The 20,523-nt window shown below is 40.4% G+C and overlaps 1 protein-coding gene across 2 annotated transcripts in view; it reads left to right on the plus strand.

The window, feature by feature from the left end:
• The window catches only part of WNK4 (WNK lysine deficient protein kinase 4), a 353,137-nt gene that overhangs the window by 330,794 nt on the left and 1,820 nt on the right, over nucleotides 1-20,523 (plus strand). For both annotated transcript variants that reach the window (XM_063458916.1, XM_063458917.1), the window contains exons 16-20: nucleotides 7,859-7,940; nucleotides 12,733-13,411; nucleotides 15,697-15,899; nucleotides 18,704-18,801; nucleotides 20,168-20,227. In XM_063458916.1, coding sequence (XP_063314986.1) covers nucleotides 7,859-7,940; nucleotides 12,733-13,411; nucleotides 15,697-15,899; nucleotides 18,704-18,801; nucleotides 20,168-20,227 — 1,122 coding nt within the window. The remainder of the gene's footprint in view (nucleotides 1-7,858; nucleotides 7,941-12,732; nucleotides 13,412-15,696; nucleotides 15,900-18,703; nucleotides 18,802-20,167; nucleotides 20,228-20,523) is intronic.

Genomic DNA, 20,523 nt, shown 5'->3' on the forward strand with positions numbered 1-20,523 from the left:
TCTCCATTCCTATACAATGAAAGTCTGTAATACTCTATAGGCCAAGGTATGGCTTCTCAATTTCAGTGTTCTGGAAGCAATCTGAATAAAACTTATAATATTTATATCAGCACATTAAATACATTTAAAGTACATAAAAAATATATTTCACATAGTAGTAAACTTAAGTTTAGATGAGAAGGGTCCTTTAACAAGTTGGGTCACTTGGGATTGGGAAATGCATCTTTAACAGTAGATCAGTCCGAGATCAGGGTCAGGAGAAGGCAACAGAATCTACAGTCCAGAGGGTTCTGTACACAAAAGCAATAACGAGAGGAGCCTAGTAGGCACAAGAAACATGGAAGTAACTTTACAAATTAAAGGGACACTATAGTCACCAGAACAACTAAAGCTTATTGAATTTGTTTTGGTGAGTAGAATCACTACCTTCAGGCTTTTTGCTGTAAACACTGTTTACTTTCTTTTCAGAGAAAATTCAGTGTTTACATTACAGCTTAGTGATAACTTCAATGGCCACTCCTCAGATAGCTGTTAGTCATGAATGCCTAAAATGCTTCCAAACATTCAGTATCTTCTCCCTATGCATGCAGACACTGAACTTTCCTCATAGAGATTCATTGGTTCAATGAGGAGAAGCTGATTGGCCAGGGCTGTGTTTGAATCATGCTGGCTCTGCCCCTGATCTGCCTCCTTGTCAGTCTCAACCAATCCTATGGGGAAGCACTGTGATTGGATCAGGCTACCACATGTCAGCAGACTTCTTGTTTTTCTGAGTCTAGCAGCATGCAGATTTACAGCTTCAGGTTTGAATACAGTAAGATTTTTACTATATTTATGGAGGCATGAGGGGCCCAGGGGGGCTAGATGGTGGTGTTAACACTATAGGGTCAGGAATATGTTTGTGTTCCTGACCCTATAGTGATCCTTTAAATAAGCACTTCAATTCTGGCGCGGTTTCCCTATACGACATCGGAAGACCGCGTCATAGAGGTGGGCAGAGACCACTCTCTGTATACCCGGAAGTGTATAGAAACGGAGCGACGGTAAGATCTGACAGTATTACAGGGATCTGTCATGCTAAAAACTACCAACAGATGGCAGCAATATACCGCTTTCTACTGTTTTCGGACATTAAAGGACCACTATAGTGCCAGGAAAACATACTCGTTTTCCTGGCACTATGGGACTCAGGGTCCCCCTCCCGCCGGGCTCTGGAAAGGGGAAAAGGGGTAAAACCTACCTTTTTCCAGCACTGGGCGGGGAGCTCTCTGCCTCCGATCCTCCTCCGTTCCGCCCCGCCGGCTGAATGCGCACGCGGGGCAACAGCTGCACGCGCATTCAGCCGGTCGCATAGGAATGCATTTACAATGCTTTCCTATGGACGCTTGCGTGCTCTCACTGTGATTTTCACAGTGAGAATCACGCAAGCGCCTCTAGCGGCTGTCAATGAGACAGCCACTAGAGGATTTGGGGGAAGGCTTAACCCATTAATAAACATAGCAGTTTCTCTGAAACTGCTATGTTTATAAAAAAAAATGGGTTAAGCTGAAGTGGTCTGGGTGCCTAGAGTGGTCCTTTAATTTGTCCTGACTTACCGAGTTCGTCATATGTCTAGGATTTCAGTTTACTTTTGGTAGTTACCAGCCACAAACTAAAATAAGTGAAATACAATTTCAATGAGAAACTATTTTACCTGCAAAGGACTCTAAGGGAATCAACATTTTTTTTTAAACTTTCAACTATTTGATTCTTGTTACATGCTGAGGTCTCACTGATCCCACACATATGTTTTTACGTGTTTTTCATAGAAACGCATCACCTAACACCAACTTGTAAATTGCAATTAGTGTTTTTTGTGGGGCTTCTTTGCTTTGTGAAACAATTAGAGTAATTCACACCCACTCAGAAAGGTATACAAAGTATAAAGTAAGTATACCACCTATTGTAGATATAGGTATGGTGGTTACATCTGTAAAACAAAGTGCTTTCCATATAGGTAACAACAAACAATTATAATGTATGAGGATTGAACTCACAAAGATGGAGCCTCATAGGCTCTATGTACTTCACCCTTGGGTGCCTATCCAGGCTCTCGGTAAATTCCAGTTGAAGAACTCGAAATCCACGGATTCAAGTGTAAATATAGATTTATTAAATAATAAAATATTAATATTTAAGGGACAAAGCAGGCAGATATAAATATAGAATACAGCAAAGTATTGGACCGCAATAATGGCCAAAAAGTAAAGGCAGTAGAATACCACAGCATATAAACAATGCAAATATACCGCCAAAAGAAAGTCCCAGTAAAAGTCCAGTAAAGTGCAAACGCGTTTCAGCCCTTGATAGGGCCTTCCTCAGTGCTAAATTCCTGGTGAAACTTCAGGGCTTAAGTAGCCACCTTAATACGTCCAACCGGATCCAGCTGTACTTCTAGATTGCCGCCGACCATATCACTTCCGGTTTCAGCAAAGTGCACGTGACTTCCGGTTGGATGCGGTCACGTGATGCTTTTGCGTTCCACCATGCGTTTCATACTCGAGCATGGTGGAACTAATTACAAAAAGTGTCCATTTTGAGGGAGGGCATTTGCCCAAACAAGTTATACAATAGCATAGTATAAGGATAGAAAAATTAGGCAAGCTGTGAATCAATGAATCAATAGAAAATACATGTTAATAATAGTACACACAAAACACAGGGCATAATAGGTAAAATCAAAAGGATAAAACAAAAAGAATATAACAAAAGGGATATAGAAGTGGGAGGAAATGTCCAAGAATAAAAAATAATAAATAATAAATAAGTATATAAAAACAATAATATGCAAGACATACACATTATAATAAATATATAAAATATATAATTTATAAAAAATTGACTAATTCAAAATCTATGTTAAGACCTTTAGGGCACATAGTGTCCAAGGTAAAAATCAATTTACCCTCTAATTTACTAAGTTCTCGGACATTATCCTCTCCTCTCCAATTCATTCGCCTTTTCCCAATAACCATAAAAGTGTCACCATGATGGTATTCAATAAAATGTGCTGACACACTGTGTTTGGTGTATCCCCTCCGTATGTTCCCCATGTGCTCCATAATGCAGGTTTTCAAGCTTCTAGTAGTCATACCGACATACTGGAGCCCACAGGGACACCAGAGGAGATACACCACATTAGTAGAGTGACATGTGACAACATCACATATCTTAAAACTGGTTCCTGTAACCTTAGATTTAAACGTGCTCTGTGTGTCTTTCTTAAAAATAGTATTCTTGCATGGTAAGCACATTTTGCATGGGTAAAAGCCTGTTTTTTGATTAAAAACATTCTTGTCTCCCTGTTTACAATTTATAAAACTTTTAACTAAATGATCTTTAATATTCCTAGCGCCTTTAAAGATAACCTTCGGTTTCTCGCCTATGATATCTTTAAGATCCTCATCTGTTTTCAGAATATGCCAGTGTCTGTTGATTATATGTTTAATCTGTTTAGAGTTAACATTATAGTCTAAAATCAGGGGTACACATTCTTTATCTCTGATTAATGTGTCTCTCTTCGGTTTGTATTTAAGTGCCTCAATTCTGTCCATACTTTTCACCTGATGGACCTGTTCTTTCAGGGCTATGGGATCATAATGTTTTTCTTTAAAAAATGACGTTAACGTATTAGCTTGGATATCAAATTGGTGAGGATCTGTACAGTTCCTCAGCATTCTTATATATTGTCCTTTTGGCATATTGTTTATCCAAGGGGCATAATGACAACTGGTTGTGTCAATGTAGCTATTGACGTCAACCAGTTTAAAAAACGTTTTCGTTTTAATACAGGAATCCTCTATATAAATAACCAGGTCTAAAAAATTAACATGGGAGGTACTATGTTCACTGGTAAGGGTAATATTACTAGAATTATTGTTTAAAAATTGAAAGAATGAAGTAAGGTGCTGTTCTCCCCCCTTCCAAATAAAAAAAATATCATCTATATACCTGCGATAGAGGACCAAGTTCGCACTCCAAGGTACATCCCCTGAGTGGAACGATTCCTCCCAGAAGGACATAAACAGATTTGCGTAGCCTGGTGCGAACTTGGTCCCCATAGCATTCCTGATCAGTTGTAAAAAGTAAGAACCCTCAAACCAAAAAAAATTATTTTGTAAAATGAGTAGAATGCCCTCTATAATAAAATCTCTTTGGGTTTCTGGAACCGAACTGTCTGATAAAAAATATCTAACAGAGTCACATCCTAAATCATGTTTAATAATAGTATACAAACTACTGACATCGCAGGTTACCAATATGTAACCCTCCTCCCATGTTATATTTTGTAATTCTCTAATGAGATGGGAGGAATCCTTAAGGTAAGTAGGTCATGAGGTGACTATTGGTTGTAACAGTCTGTCTATATATTCAGACAGTCGACTCAATAGGGAATTCACTCCAGCCACTATTGGTCTGCCTGGTGGATTAGTGTTATTTTTGTGGCTTTTAGGGAGGGTATAGAACACAGGGATTTTCGAAGTTTTCACATTTAGATAATCATATTTATCCTTATTTAAAATCTTAAGTGTCCATCCTTTTTCTATTAATTTCAAATATTTATTCTTAATAGACTCCATAGGATTACCCGGCAACTTTAAATAATTGTTCGAGTCCCCCAATGGTCTATAAATCTCTTTTATGTAGTCGTCCCTATTTTGGATAACCACAGCCCCCCCTTTGTCAGTGGGTTTTATAATGATTTGTTCATCTTTACTTAATTCCATAAGGGCTCTTTTTTCTGTTGGTTTAAGATTATTCTCACATCTTTTGTTTTTATTTTTGGGGATTTTCTTAATATCCTCTATAACTAATCTTTCAAAAACTTGCATAGCACCACTAGAATGGTACTTGGGGAAAAAAAAAATGATTTATTCTTCAGTTTAGTGTGTACCATATCATCATTCACATCTTGGTTATCTTTAAAATCTTTTTGAGGATGTTTAAAAAAAAAAAAATTTAAACACAGCTTACAATTAAATTTCTGTAAATCTATAAATGAATTAAAAGCATCATTAGAACATGTAGGGGCAAATTTCAATCTCTTACTTAACACTCTTAGTTGATCTTCAGTGATCTTCTTTGCTTTGTATTCAGCAAATTTTAAACTAGCATTGTTGCTGAGTAAATAGCAAAATGTTTCAACTATGTCAGTTTTTTTTCTTCAAAACACTAAACAGTTAGGCCAATATGGTTGGATGGATATGTACGCACTTAAAATTGAATAATATTAAATATATCCATATTTTTACACAATTATTTAATCATCACATTGACAGGTGCAGGTGCAGGTGCAGCTCTATCCATAGAAGTGTTTTAGATGTTTTTACCAACCAGAGGGGAAGTGTAGCGGTACTTACCCTTTCCAGGGGCCGGCCGGGGTCCTCTGTTCAAGCCGCGCGCGGCCCTGCTGCTGCACGAGCCGCGCGCGGCTCATTCGACGGCTGCAACAGGAAGGCGGGCAGTGACCGCGATCACGTGTCCCGCGGTCACGTGTCCCGCCTGACTCTAAGAGCGCGCCACGGGTCTCAGGCGCGCTCTTAAAGGGACAGTGGGAGCCTAAATTGGCAAAGGCCTCCCATTGGTCCCTGTCATGCCACACTCCCCATACACTTACCTTTTGGGGGCGTGGATGTGACAGGGACCAATCAAAATAGATGTTAAGATATATATACTCACCTCTTTCCCTTAGTTCCTTGCCCTATAGTGGTTTCTGTTTCAGTTCCCTTTAGCGCTTGTTGTACTCAGTTGTGTTCCTTCGTACGTGACCTTGGCGTTGTTTTCTGACTACGTTATCTCTTTATCCTTATCTGTTCTATTTGCCGGCTTGATGTTTACTGTGTACCAGACCCCGGCTAGTCCTAGTTTACGATGTCTCTTTGTGCCCTTGACCTTGGATCGCTCCTGACTCTGTACTTCTCCTATATACGTCGAGTCCGGCCACTCTAAGGTCCGGTAGACGTATCTCCCCTCTGTGTTGTCTTCTGTTTAGTTGAATCCTGCGTGTTGGGGTATATTTTCGTTTAAGGAAGATGAATAATGCTTTTATGTATTTAATTTTAGTATGTATCAAACAGTGTAGTGAAGAGTACGTTTTCAACTATCTATATTCATACTTAAACATGTATTATTAATAAACTGAAAATCATGGGGAACTGCTAGGATTACTACATAATTTAAGGATACAATTTAAAAAATCAACTATGTTTCCAATGTGACATAAAATCTGCACATCTTTTCCCAATTAATCTCAAATGCCAGTTTAGTAAATCATCCAAACAAAGGAACATCACAGTGTAGACAAGGGTTTTTATTCACAAAACATTATTGTTTTGAATTGACAGCCAAATTGTAAAATCTAGGTAAAGGTAAATCCAAAAAAAATTGTCTTTTATCTTACCTACATATTTAAATTAGAGTATATATGCCAAATTACAGCGTATTGAATAAATGTTGTAAAGTGAGAATATTGGTAAATATAATTTGAGGATGTGGTTTCAAATATTGTTGTAAAATGATGTTGTAAAGTAGTGAATTAGTTAGGACTGTTAAAATAAAGCTCTGTATGTTTATCTATTTTTTTTTTATCTATATCTTCTATGAGTCTTTGGCAGCTGAGAATCAGAGCAGCTGAGTAGCAGAGAGTAGTTACACAAAATACAACAGTAGTGCTAATTTACAAACAATATGTAGGTAAGCAGCAACCTTGAGGAAGGGAATCCCTCCAACCCTTCAAGGAAACAGAAAATATAACAAAAACAGGCAAGGCTGCGCCAATGAAATAAGTGATAATAGTTCAAAATAAAGTCTCACTAGAAAAGTAGGGTAAGATTAGAGTGCTGGTGGGGAGTTATCCTCAGGAGTGGGATATCCTTAGGATAACTCTTCACCAGCACTCTACACTCTAATCTTACCCTGCTGTTCTAGTGAGACTTTATTTTGAACTATTATCACTTATTGGCGCAGACTTGCCTGTTTTTGTACTAAGCAAAGAGTAGTGCATGGTAGTGCATCAGCTATGAAGCTACCTATGAAGAAAGGTTAACAAATTTAAACCTATTTAGTTTAGAAAAACGTTGCATGAGAGGGGATATGATAACATTATACAAATATATTCGAGGCCAATACAAACCATTGTGTGGAAATCTATTCACAAACCGGACTTTACATAGGACACAAGGTCATGCGTTTAGACTAGAAGAAAGAAGATTTCGTCTAAGGCAAAGGAAAGGTTTTTTTACTGTAAGAACAATCAGGATGTGGCATTCTCTGCCTGAAGAAGTAGTTTTATCAGAGTCCATACAGATGTTCAAACAGCTACTAGATGCATACTTGCAAAAACAGAATATTCAAGGATATAATCTTTCAATGTAGGGTAATAACTGCTTGATCCAAGGATAAATCTGACTGCCATTCTGGGGTCAAGAAGGATTTTTTTCCAAGCTTGTTGCAAAATTGGAAGTGCTTCAAACTGGGTTTTTTTGCCTTCTTTTGGATCAACAGCAAAAAACATATGTGAGGAAGGCTGAACTTGATGGACGCAAGTCTCTTTTCAGCTATGTAACTATGTAACTATGTAGTTCAACAAAATCTGGGGGGGTTTATACCCCATGAAAATGGATTTTAAAATTAGATTTTTTACTTTGTAGGTCAGTATGAAAGAAAGGCCATTGTATAGTTTAGATTTTGTTGATGATACATTTTATCATGGGTTTAGAACAGTGCATTTATTTTAATTACACAAGACTCAAAACTGGTAAAGCAGGATCTTCACATACAAATTTGATCTATATGCTACTCTCTATATTTCTCTTTAAAGGTGCAACCCATAGCTTCACAATGTGGTTTTCAGTCACCAGTGGTCTCAATGAATGCCCAGCTCCTTACTAATCCTGGCAAAGGTAAGTTGATTTGTTTTAATTAAACTATAATGCAGGTAGTACATTGAATCCATTGCTGGATATTTTGTGAAATATTTTGTTTTTAGATTCTGATTGTTTGGTCTATAAAGATTAGACTTGTACACAAAGGCATTTTAGATGGGAAGAATGAATCAAGTGTCTTTTAACTTACAGTTAAATGAATCGATCCATCCGATTTTATCTGTGGAGTCTTATTCTTATGAATTAGACTCCAAAGACAAATCCAGGATAGATCAATTGATTTGGGCACAGATTAAAAGGCATTTGATTTGTTTGTCCCAGTTGAAAAGTTATTTGTGCACAAGTTTAATAAAGACTATAAACAAACTAAATGTTTATTAGTAGAGATGTCGCGAACATAAAATTTTCCGTTCGCAAACAGCGAACGCAAACTTCCGCAAATGTTCGCGAACGGGCGTATCGGGCGAGCCGCCATAGACTTCAATAGGCAGGCGAATTTTAAAACCCACAGGGACTCTTTCTGGCCACAATCGTGATGGAAAAGTTGTTTCAAGGGGACTAACACCTGGACTGTGGCATGCCGGAGGGGGGTCCATGGCAAAACTCCCATGGAAAATTACATAGTTGATGCAGAGTCTGGTTTTAATCCATAAAGGGCATAAATCACCTAACATTCCTAAATTGTTTGGAATAACGTGCTTTAAAACATCAGGTATGATGCTGTATCGAGAGAACATATAAAGAAAAAACAATAGTGTGATACAGTATATACAATGAATTGTGCGCTTTAAATGGATGCACTGACAAGATGGTAGAAAAAGAAGAGCATTTGAAGGTGCCTCCCCAGATAGTATGGGGGGATACTGGTTTCCCTTGTTAATGTCAAGCAGCCAATGGAACACAGGACTCCAGATGAGTAGTAGTAGAAAAAAATCGATAATTTTATTTTCTTAAAAAGGTGAAATGACACCATAAGAATACAATTTAAAAGTGCAGCAATAGGACCTTTTTTCTTTATATGTTCTCTCTATAGACTGTACAGCCGTATCCCATTTCTGTTTGTGGTTCTATGCATATATAAAGATCGTTTGTGTGGATAACGATCCTGGGAGGCTGCAGATTGATTGGAGTTAAGTAATTTACACGATATTAACACTGAGTTTACGGTGTTGGTTTGTATGATGCTGTATCGATCAGGTAGTGTAAGGGTTACGCCCGCTTCACAGTGACAGACCAAACTCCCCGTTTAACGCACCGCAAACAACCGCAAACAGTCCATTTGCACAACTGCAAACTCCCCATTTGCACAAGGCTGGATACCAAGCTAGTCATGTCCCGTTCCTTGTCCTCACTGATGTCATTGAAGGTCTCTTCCTCCACCCAGCCACGTACAACACCAAGGGTCCCCGAAAGGTGACAACAAGCCCCCTGGGACGCCTGCTGTGTTTGGTCTTCCACCTCCTCAAAGCCACCTTCCTCCTCTTACTCCTCTTCTTCAGACTCCTCTCTCTGCGTTGCCTCTCTCTGCATTATTATAAGGTGTGTTAAGTAGTACTATTCTTATCAGTTTAATCCCTGTTTCGTCCCCTATCAGGGGACGTGTATATGGCATCGATTTTAGGAACCGGGAGATGGAAAAAGATGCTTGGTTGGTCCTCCTACTTCAAATTTGGGGCACTACGCGTGTAATCTAATGTGCCACCAGATAGGAGTGGTGTGTTAAGTAGTACTATTCTTATCAGTTTAATCCCTGTTACGTCCCCTATCAGGGGACGTGTATATGGCATCGATTTTAGGAACCGGGAGATGGAAAAAAGATGCTTGGTCGGTCCTCCTATTTCAAATTTGGGGCACTGCGCGTGCAATCTAATGTGCCACCAGATAGGAGTGGTGTGTTAAGTAGTACTATTCTTATAAGTTTAATCCCTGTTACGTCCCCCTCATCAGGCCTTTTTTAGTCGAATGTATCGCCCACTGTCAGTCCCTTCGGGATCCATCCCTCATTCATCTTAATAAAGGTGAGGTAATCTAGACTTTTTTGACCTAGGCTACTTCTCTTCTCAGTGACAATACCTCCTGCTGCACTGAAGGTCCTTTCTGACAGGACACTTGAAGCTGGGCAGGCCAGAAGTTCTATCGCAAATTGGGATAGCTCAGGCCACAGGTCAAGCCTGCACACCCAGTAGTCAAGGGGTTCATCGCTCCTCAGAGTGTCGTTATCTGCAGTTAAGGCGAGGTAGTCTGCTACCTGTCGGTCGAGTCGTTCTCGGAAGGTGGACCCCGAAGGGCTGTGGCGATGCGTAGGACTTAAAAGGCTCCACATGTCCTCCATCAACAACACGTCTGTAAAGCATCCTGTCCTTGCCGGCGTGGTCATGGGAGGAGGAGGATTACTTTCACCTCTTCCCCTGTTAGATTCCCGTTGTGCTGTGACAACACCCCTATACGCTGTGTAAAGCATACTTTTAAATTTATTTTGGAACTGCTGCATCCTTTCCGACTTGCGGTAATTCGGTTACATTTCAGGCACTTTCTGCTTATACCGGGGGTCTAGTAGCGTGGGGGACACCCAGTATAGGTCGTTCTCCTTCAGCCTTTTTATACAAGGGTCCCTCAACAGGCACGACAGCATGAAAGACCCCATTTGCACAAGGTTGGATGCCGAGCTACTCATATCCCGTTCCTCGTCCTCAGTGATCTCACTGAAGGTATGTTCTTCCCCCCAGCCACATACAACACCACGGGTACCAGATAGGTGACAACGAGCACCCTGTAACGCCTGTTGTGGTTGGTCTTCCTCCTCCTCCTCAAAGCCACATTCCTCTTCTGACTCCTCTTCCTCACAATCCTCTTCCAGCGTTGCCACAGGTCCAGCAAGCTGTGGCGAAACCAACCTCACCACTATGAGCTGGAGAAGCCTGGTTGCTCGCCTGCTTCCTTTGGACTATGGACCAGACTTTAAAAAGCTTATTTTACCTGCAGAAAGGCATATTTGTGCCTTTCAGCCGGGGTGTTCGGTAGATTCCAGCTACCGAACAAACTACCGTATGAGGGACCACCTAGGAGCTGGAGTGTGCCGTCAATTAACCGCCCAGAAGCTGCGGTGGGAGGGTCTGGAAAGGAAGGGTCTGCTGCTGATTGGCTGGAATGTGTCTGCTGACTGTGAGGTACAGGGTAAAAGTTTACTCAATAATGACGAATAGGGGGCGGACCGAACATCGCATATGTTCGCCGTCCGCAGCGAACAGGCTATGTTCGCCGGGAACTATTCGCCAGCGAACTATTCGGGACATCTCTATTTATTAGCTGATCACAGCTTTTGTATTTAAAGGAGCATTATAAACATGTATTCTTGTCTCTACAGTGTTCACTAACCAAGTCCTCATGGACCACCAAAAGTCCAGGATTTATGTGTGTCCCTGTTTTATTCCAATGGATATACTGACAAAACCTGGACTGTTGGTGGTCCATGAGGACTGGTTTGGGTAACACTGATCTAGCCCCCTTCACCCAGTCTTCCCTCCCTAAATATAGTAAAATCAATCTTGTATTGAAGTTTGTAGGTGCTGGCTCTACCTCTGCCTCTGACCTGCCCCTGTCTGCTGACATAATCAAAAGTGTCGGTCTGAGCCAATCACAATACTTTCCCATAGGATTGACTGAGACTGTCAAGGAGGAAGATTCAGCACAAGTCAAGCACAGCCCTGGCCAATCAGCCTCTCCTCATAGAGATGAATTGGATCCAGAGGGTGGAGACATTGAATGCTTACTCTGCAGCACTGTCACATGAAGCAGCTGTAGCAGCCATCTAAGGAGTGGCCAGTGGAGTTATCACTAGGCTGTAATGTAAACACTGCATTTTCTCTAAAAAGACAATGTTTACAGCAAAAAGCCTGGAGGGCTTCTACTTATGAGAACAAAAGCTGTAGTTGTTCTGGTGATTATAGTGTCCCTTTAAGAAAGTAGAAGTGGTACTTGTTCTTGGGCTACTTAAAGGAACATTCCTATGTGTCTGCAGCCTGTCATATTTGTGACAGTTTATAAAAGTGCTGATTTCTATAGACTGCTCCCACTGGTTGGTCAGGCAATAATAGGGCAGGCATTTGTGAGTAATGATCCCATGCAGACCAAACTATTGTAAATTTAGTTTAGATCCAAGAAGCATGTGAGCCAGTTTTCTTTTATTTTAATTAGTGTCTGTCTAAGAAGTGTGGCACCAGAAACATTTTCCATCCTAATGTGACATGGGCCTTTCTTAAAGGGACACTATAGTTACCAAAACCAACTTTAGCTTAATTAAGCAGGTTTGGTGTACGGATCACGGCCCTCCTGCTCAATTCACTACTATTTAGGAGTTAAATCACTTTGTTTTTGTAACTTCCTAAACACTTCCTGTATTTTAACCTCTGTTTAATTTAGTATTTCATATCTCCTGCTCTGTTAATAGTCTGTTAGACCCTGCAGAATCCTCCTGTATGTCAATAAAGTTAAATTTACACAACAGGAGATACAAACTTTTATAGTGAGTTACATCTGATTGAAAGTGAAACCATTTTATTTTCATGCAGGCTGTGTGAGTCACAGCCAGGAGAGGTGTGGCTGGGGCTGCATAAACAGAAACAAAAGTGATTTACCTCCTAAATGGCAGAGAATTTAGCAGTGAGACTGCAGTGGCATGATCTGTACACTATAGACGCTACATTAAGCTGAAGTTGTTTTGGTGACTATAGTGTCCCTTTAAATATGTCATATATTTCTGTAGAAAAAAAAAATCTAAAAATAATTACCTTATTTTTGTGTTTTTGCACAGAAATCCAACAAAAGGTTGTTGGGAGGTTCCAAGTCACGACCACCAAAGATTCGACAGAAAGTAGCTCAGGATGGAATTCATGTAATAGCCAAGATGTATCTCTGAACTCCGACACAAAGTCGCAAGATACCACTCCTGAACTGTATGAGACTGCATCCTCTGATACGGACATAAGCACAGATGAGGGAACTGAGGGAAACTTTTCAGATCCTGAGACATTTTCACCTAGTAGCAGTGCTAATAAAGCTATGTCTAACAAGACATGTAGCTGCTCAGAGTCTGAGGCTCCGAGTAATGAAAGGACTGGAACTGATAATGACAATAGAGAAGAATTAACCCCTGTGAGCAATGCATTTGACACTGATGGCATTTGCCCATGTGTACTCAACACTAACCTAGACAGTGACAATGTATGCCATAATAATGTCATGATCGAGGCCAATAGGCAGTCCAGCTTTGCTTTGGATGCAGACGTCATAATGGACAATAAAGATATAATTGCAGTAGATGATAGAAAAGACATGGATTCTAGTGATGAAGATAAAGAAAAGACACCTCAGCAAATATCAACCGTTCAAGTCTGGCTTCACTACACAAGAGGTGTCTCTTATATCAGTAGTGATGATTCAGAAAGTGAAGATGAAGAAATATTTGAGGAACTTCAACAACTTAGGCAAAAGTAAGTATGTTTTCTTATATCCACCTCTGTATTCTATTTGAGTTACTGCAAGCACCATGACCTCAGTGATTTGAAGTGGTCATGGTGTTTGCAAACTGAATGTGCAGCTTTTCACTGAGAATTGCAGCAAATAAAGAAATCAAGCACTTTGCTTACCAGAGGTGCAATCCCTTCTCTGGAAGTGTCATTAACCAGCCTTTAATGAGGATTTGGGGCTGGCTAATGGGAATTCTGTGCATATTTGGCATCTTTCATCAGCACACATAGCATGCTGGTGGCAGGTGATCAATCAAGACAGCCCATAGTGAATTACAGCACCCGAGAAGGAATGGGGTGATGGAGAAGAAGGTCTTGGCACAGTTTAAAAAGGTGAGCTTTCTTTCTTCCTCTGTTGGAAATACAAGAGTGTATGCATTATATCGTCTTTGTGTATTATTTGTAGCTACAGCATAACACCACTTTTTAGTGCATCTCCTGACCCAGGGCCGCCACCAGAAATTTTGGGGCCCCTGACAAAGCACAAGGTATGGGCCCCCCACACCCCCCAGTCTGTGTGTGTGTGTTTAGTAGTGTATGCATGTATTGTAATGAAAGTTATTCCCCCCTCCCTGTTTCTTACCTGGTTCAGGGAGGGGGGAAAATTATATGATCCCTGGTGGTCCGGTGGCATGGTGGGGCCCCCGGCTCCCTGTATCTGCAGAGGGGGCCCAGCGGACTGCAGCTGTACTTTACAGCATTTCCCTCGCTCTAACACCCACAAGATGAGGTGTGCGCACCGCGCGGAGCGTTGCCATGGGCACGTCTCGCGGGAGTTAGAGCAAAGGAAATGCTGTAAAGTACAGCTGCAGTCCGCTGGGCCCCCTCTGCAGATACAGGGAGCCGGGGGGGCCGCGACTGCACCTATATATAGCGATCATCACTATATAGCTGCAGAGAGTAATTGTGGGGCCCTGGACTGCTAAAGCAGTCCGGGCCCCCCAGGACCGCCGGGCCCGTGACAACTGTTATGGTTGTCACCCCCTGATGGCGGCCCTGTCCTGACCTATCCTTTTTAGTTCTCTTTGCTCAGACATAACAACTTTAAACCCATGTGCAATTTAAACAGCAAAGAACAGCCCAGAGCTCATTATTGAGTTGCCCGGCACTTTCACATGATACTAAGGTTCACAAAAGCACACAGGTTCTTAATTACCTGCATGGTCTTGAGTTGGAGAATTGCATATGACCAAATATGACTTAAAGGACCACTATAGTGCCAGAAAAACAAACTCGTTTTCCTGGCACTATAGTATTAATAGGTCCCCCCCCCCCACCCTCAGGGTCCCCCTCCCGCCGGGCTGAAGGGGGAGGAAGGGGTTAATCCCTTACCTTTCTCCAGCGCCGGGCTCCTTTGGTGCTGGGGACTCTCCTCCTTCTTCGGACGTCATTGGCTGAATGCGCATGCGCGGCAAGAGCCGCGCGCTCATTCAGTCAGTTTGCTTTCCTATGGACGCTGGCGTCTTCTCACTGTGAAAATCACAGTGAGAAGCGCGGAAGCGCCTCTAGCGGCTGTCAATGAGGCTGTAGATGGACCTTGCACCCAGACCACTTCATTAAGCTGAAGTGGTCTGGGTGCCTATAGTGGTTCTTTAAAGGAACACTGTTCAAACTAGAACAACTTTATCAAAATGAAGTTGTTATTGTGCCTACAGTTGTAGAGGGTTCCTTGTGGCCCCAAATGACAGTATTTTAATAATAAGAAAGCTTGGAAGCACACTTCAACCTTGCCTCCAGAGTTATAGATGCATTGCAGTGAGCGCCGCGCAGACACTCCAGGATGAAGTTAGGTGAGGAGGAACTGCGGCAGCACCAAGGTAGTCTCAGTGCTGGAGAAAATGTGTGTCGTTTATTTATTTTTGTTTTATTTTGTGTTGAAATTGCAGACAGGGGCCCTAAAATTAACTAGGAACATTAAGACTATCCTCATAGGTCATTGGTACCCCGGATATGTAGAGAAAATATATATTTACTTACATGTTTGCATTACATATTTATACTCACAGCAGCTAATGCATGTCATTTTCTTTGGTTTTTGTTTAACTCAATCACTTTTATTACGTTTTTAAAACTATGGATCGGAATGTATGAATTAAATAATTTCAAATGTTTTAAATATTGTTTTGAGGTGACAGCAGGTTGGGTAATCAATTGTGCTAATCTGTTGTCATTACTGTCAAGTGTGTAGCCTTTATAATCCCTATATATACAATTTAGCTGTAAGTGTCCCTTTTTGGTTTTCTCGGTAGACACATGTCAGAAGTTCAAGTGTTACAGGCACTGCAGAAAAAGGAGATTGAAGAATTGTACTATAGAATGGGAAAAGTACCTCCTCCAGGTATTGTGTCTCCAGCAGCAATGCTTTCCAGTCGACAGAGGCGCCTTTCAAAAGGCAGTTTCAATCAATCAAGACGAAACAGCCTGCAGAGGCTAGATCTTTTATCAGCAACAGGTAAATTGTCTAAGGCTGGTTTACCACATACCATAAATCTTTTCTTTTATTTTTGGAAACAAAGGGCACATCATATTGTGGCAAGTTTACTAATATTAGTATTTAATTCCAATACAATCTTAATAACTTTGTATCAGTAGCAGTTAAAAACACAAGTATTAAGGGACACGCTAAGCACCATTATTAATTATTATTATTACTATTGCTATTTATATATAGCCCCAACAGATTCCGTAGCGCTTTACAATATTATGAGAGGGGGGAATTTAACTATAAATAGGACAATTACAAGAAAACGTACAGGAACGATAGGTTGAAGAGGACCCTGCTCAAACGAGCTTACAGTCTATAGGAGGTAGGATATAAAACATTAGGACAGTAAATGGCAATCAAATAAGGTGGGAGTGAAGCAGAACTGGAGGAGAGAGTAAAGTGCTGCCCTTTAGGAGAGAGCAAGAGACAGGTATGTGAGGTAGAGGTTACTCTGGAAGGCCATAAGCATTCCTAAAGAGATCGTTTTTTTAAGGCACTTCTTAAATGATTGAAGACTTGGGGAGAGTCTGATGGCGGTAGGCAGGCTATTCCATAGGAAGGGAGAAGTCCTGCAAGCTTGAGAAGTCCTGCAAGCTTGAGTTGGCAGTACGGGTGCGAGCAGCGGACAGAAGGTGATTACGGGTAGAGCGGAGAGACCGAAAAGGGGCATACCTATGGATCTTAGAAGAGATATAAGAGGGGCTAGAATTGTTAAGTGCTTTATAGGTATGAGTTAGCACTTTGAATTGATTCCTATAGGATACAGGAATACAATGTAAGGACTAACAGAGGGGTGAGGTGTGAGAGGACCGACTAGAGAGGAAAATCAGTCTGGCGACAGCATTCATTATAGACTGGGTAGTACGGCTTTTGGGAAGACCAATTAGGAGAGGGTTACAATAATCCATGTGGGAAATTACCAGAGCATGGACATGCTCTTTGGTAGCATCTTGCGTAAGAAAGGGGCGGATGTGGGTTATGTTTTTAGGATGGAATCTACAGGATTTGGCAACATACTGGATGTGAGGCTCAAAGGTGAAGACAGAATCAAGTATGACGCCAAGACAGCGCGCTTGCAAGCATAGACTTATGTGGATACCACTAACTTGAAGGGAGAGAGGAGGATCAGTATTAAGAGGAGGAAAGACAAAGAGCTCAGTTTTAGAGAGATTGAGTTTCAGAAAGTGGGAGGACATCCAGTCAGAGATGGAAGAAAGGCAAGCAGTGTGACACATTGCAGGACGGCAGGGGAGAGGTCCGGGGAGGAGAGATATATCTTTATGTCATCAGCGTACAGGTAGTAGTGGAATCCAAATGAGGTAATAAGTTTGCCAAAAGAAGCAGTATAAAGAGAAAATAGAAGGGGACCAAGGACAGAGCCATGGGGGACTCCAACAGAGACAGGAGGAGGTATCAATAGAAAAGGAGACACTGATTGAGCATTGGGAGAGATAAGAGAAAAACCACGAGAGGACAGAGTCACAGAGACCCAGTGATTGAAAAGTTTGAAGAAGGAGAGCATGATCAATGGTGTCAAAGGCAGAAGAGAGGTCAACAAGAATTAGTATGGAGTAGGGGCCTTTGGATATAGCTGCGATTAGGTCGTTAGTAACGTTGATAAGAGCAGTCTCAGTAGAGTGGAGAGGGCGGAAGCCAGATTGAAGATGGTGAAGAAGAGAGTTGGAATTGAGGAAGTCAGACATACAGGTAAAGACAAGTCTTTCCAGAAGCTTTGAGGAAAAAGGGAGCAGGAATATTGGACGATAGTTAGAGGGGGAGGATGGATCAAGAGATTTTTTTTTCAGGATAGGTACTACAATGGCATGTTTAAGGTCATAACACCATAACAACCTCAGCTTAAGGGAACATTAGTGCAAATGTGTATTCCTAACTTTATAGTGTTGTAGTCAACCCTGCAAGGTAGTTATCTCATCTTATACCCCATGCTGCATTGCTTCTCTGTAGCTGACCCTGCCTTCTTTGCTGTGATAGTCAGTCCATAGGAAAAATGCAGCACTACACTAATCAGCTAGTCTATATGAGGCCATATGATTGAAATAGCTCATCTGTTTTTGTGAAAATGCCTCTTGTGGTTGTCAGAGTAACAGCAATTAGAAACATTTTAGAAACATTTTAACTTGCAGGGTTAAAACTAGAGGGACATGGCACACAGACCACTTCATTGAGTTGAAGTACATGAGAAATGAGGAATATATTGCACTCTTGATAATCTCCAAAGTAAAGAACATAATCCTTGTAGTTGCTTATTTATGGTGAAAAAACATCATAGACATGCACTTGGCAGAAAACAAAATAATGAACAAGGGAAATAAATCCAAATACAGCCAAAACAAATAACTTGGGGACACCACTAAGCAAGAAAGTACACATTTCATGTCTAGAAGGCTGAAGAAGTATCTCCTATTAGACATGAAATGCGTATTTATTGCTTAATCATATTTCTCCATTATTTGTTGAGCCTGTATATGTACTACTAACCAGGCCTTAAAAGTAACTCCACGTTGGAAGCCTGAAGAATCTATGGCATACTCACAGAGGTAAATTTCTTTCTGCCAGTTGCTGGTGGTGAGCAGAAAATGTGCCCTGTATATATATTATATAAAATATGAGAGAGAGAACGAGAGAGTGAATTGGCATGCACAGGTATCCAATATGGTACTAGGTATTATATGTTACTTCATTAGGCTTCCTGTTTCATGTATAAGCCTTTCTAGTGTAAGTTAATATGTGCTTCATATTACTATTTACAGGGATTATTAGAAAGAATTCACTTGGAGGGAGCAGCTCAGGTTCCCAGGAGCAGCGTTCAAACAAAGGGGTCACATTCTCTGGAGATGTCACCAGAATGGTGAGACAGATGTGATGATATGCAAAGTTGAACAATTTGTTATTGCTGAAACCATGGCTGATTTGTAGGTAACTATTAATTTTGCCCAGGTAAAATGCTGGATCTCAAAACCCTCAACTACTTTCTCAAGGTAGACCTTCAAGGAACTCTGTAATTTAGTCCATGATTGCCATTTCACAAACTTAGGTAGATCTTATGGATATAAACCTTCAAATTCGGATCAATCCTGATGACTACTAATTCGTTTACTCTGATGTTCAATTTTACTAATGCTCCATGGGTATCCCCCAATATTGTGGATTGATGCTTTATGCTGTTCATCCAAAAAAAAGGCAAAAATCAAATTATAGATACTTCCAATTATATCACAAAAAAAGAAAGAACTCCATAATGGCAATCAGATTTGTCATTGGATCAATAACCTGTTCGTATTCATTATATCACTGAATACTCTGTTATTGTTATTATTTTTAATATTCATAAAGCTTGCACAAACGCTTCCTGAGAATCTGATAAGGCAACCTCTTTTGGTAGAGAAGTCTGCATCTTTAGTGTGTTCACTGTAAAGAACACCTTTCTTCCAGGTTCAATGGGTTACCTCTTGTCTGGTGTATATTCCAGCTAATGAAATGTCTAGCCAGTAGCAGAAGTAATGCTGAAAACACATTGATAACATGTATATGAGTATATTTGAGTCTCCTTAGCCTTAGATGCAGTCTTATAGGAAAGTTGCTACAAAATAGATACAAACAAGATTTTGTGCATACACCAGTTTATGTACCAACCTCCCCAAGAGGTCTCTGGTGTGAGCACGAGTCTCAGTTTTATGATAGATGACAGACTTGGTGTGAGACTGTTTCTCGCAGAAGTATACCTGTGCCAAACGTATTTCACAGGAGATGCTCGCATTTCTTAATAAATTATGAGCAGGGATATTTACTTAACTATGGAATTATACAGAATTAAAATACTAATTGCAAAACTAAGGCCAAAGAAGCGGATTATCTCTAAACATTCCATTCTCTCAGCTATAGTCACAGCTTGGCCTAAATTTCACAAATCAGTGTTTAGTTCAATAAACCCAATAGATTATAGGTTAAGAAAAAGCAAAGAAAGAAAATTTACAAAATATAACAGATAAAACCAAAAGGTTAATTTTTATTTTCTTTTTTATGAAATCAATAGGTTCATTCATGTTTTTTTTTTCCTTTCATGAATAGAGCTGCAACAAAGGCTCTATCATACAAAACTGTGAGAGTGTCAGTTAGAGGAGGTGGTGACCTCTGTGGGGAGCGTACTTCTTGCTGTCAGAGAACTAGAACAAACATTTTGCCTAATGCAATGCATTTTCTTTAATCTATTTTAGATAACAACTGGTGGATTTCACAATGAAACTTGTGACCATGATGAAAAAGGAAAAGTAAAGGTACTATAAATAGTATACATCTATATAAGTAATAGAGCTCATCAATGCATTCAGTAGGAAATGCAGTGTTATCAGTGTATCTACTTATTCTTTATGTTGAGATAATAAAATAAGATGTGCTGGTTGTATAGCATTAAATATATGCGTCAAAATAATTATTGAGTGCAAGCTTTTTTAAACCAACATTTCACCAAATCTTCAATTCACTAAACAGTGAATTAAATGACAAGCAAATTGAGCAAAATCATTTCTAGAAATTTTCGTGTTGATTTTCTAAATTTGTAATTAGCCGACAC

Source organism: Pelobates fuscus, chromosome 6 (assembly GCF_036172605.1).
Source record: "Pelobates fuscus isolate aPelFus1 chromosome 6, aPelFus1.pri, whole genome shotgun sequence".
NCBI classification, from domain to species: Eukaryota; Metazoa; Chordata; class Amphibia; order Anura; family Pelobatidae; genus Pelobates; species Pelobates fuscus.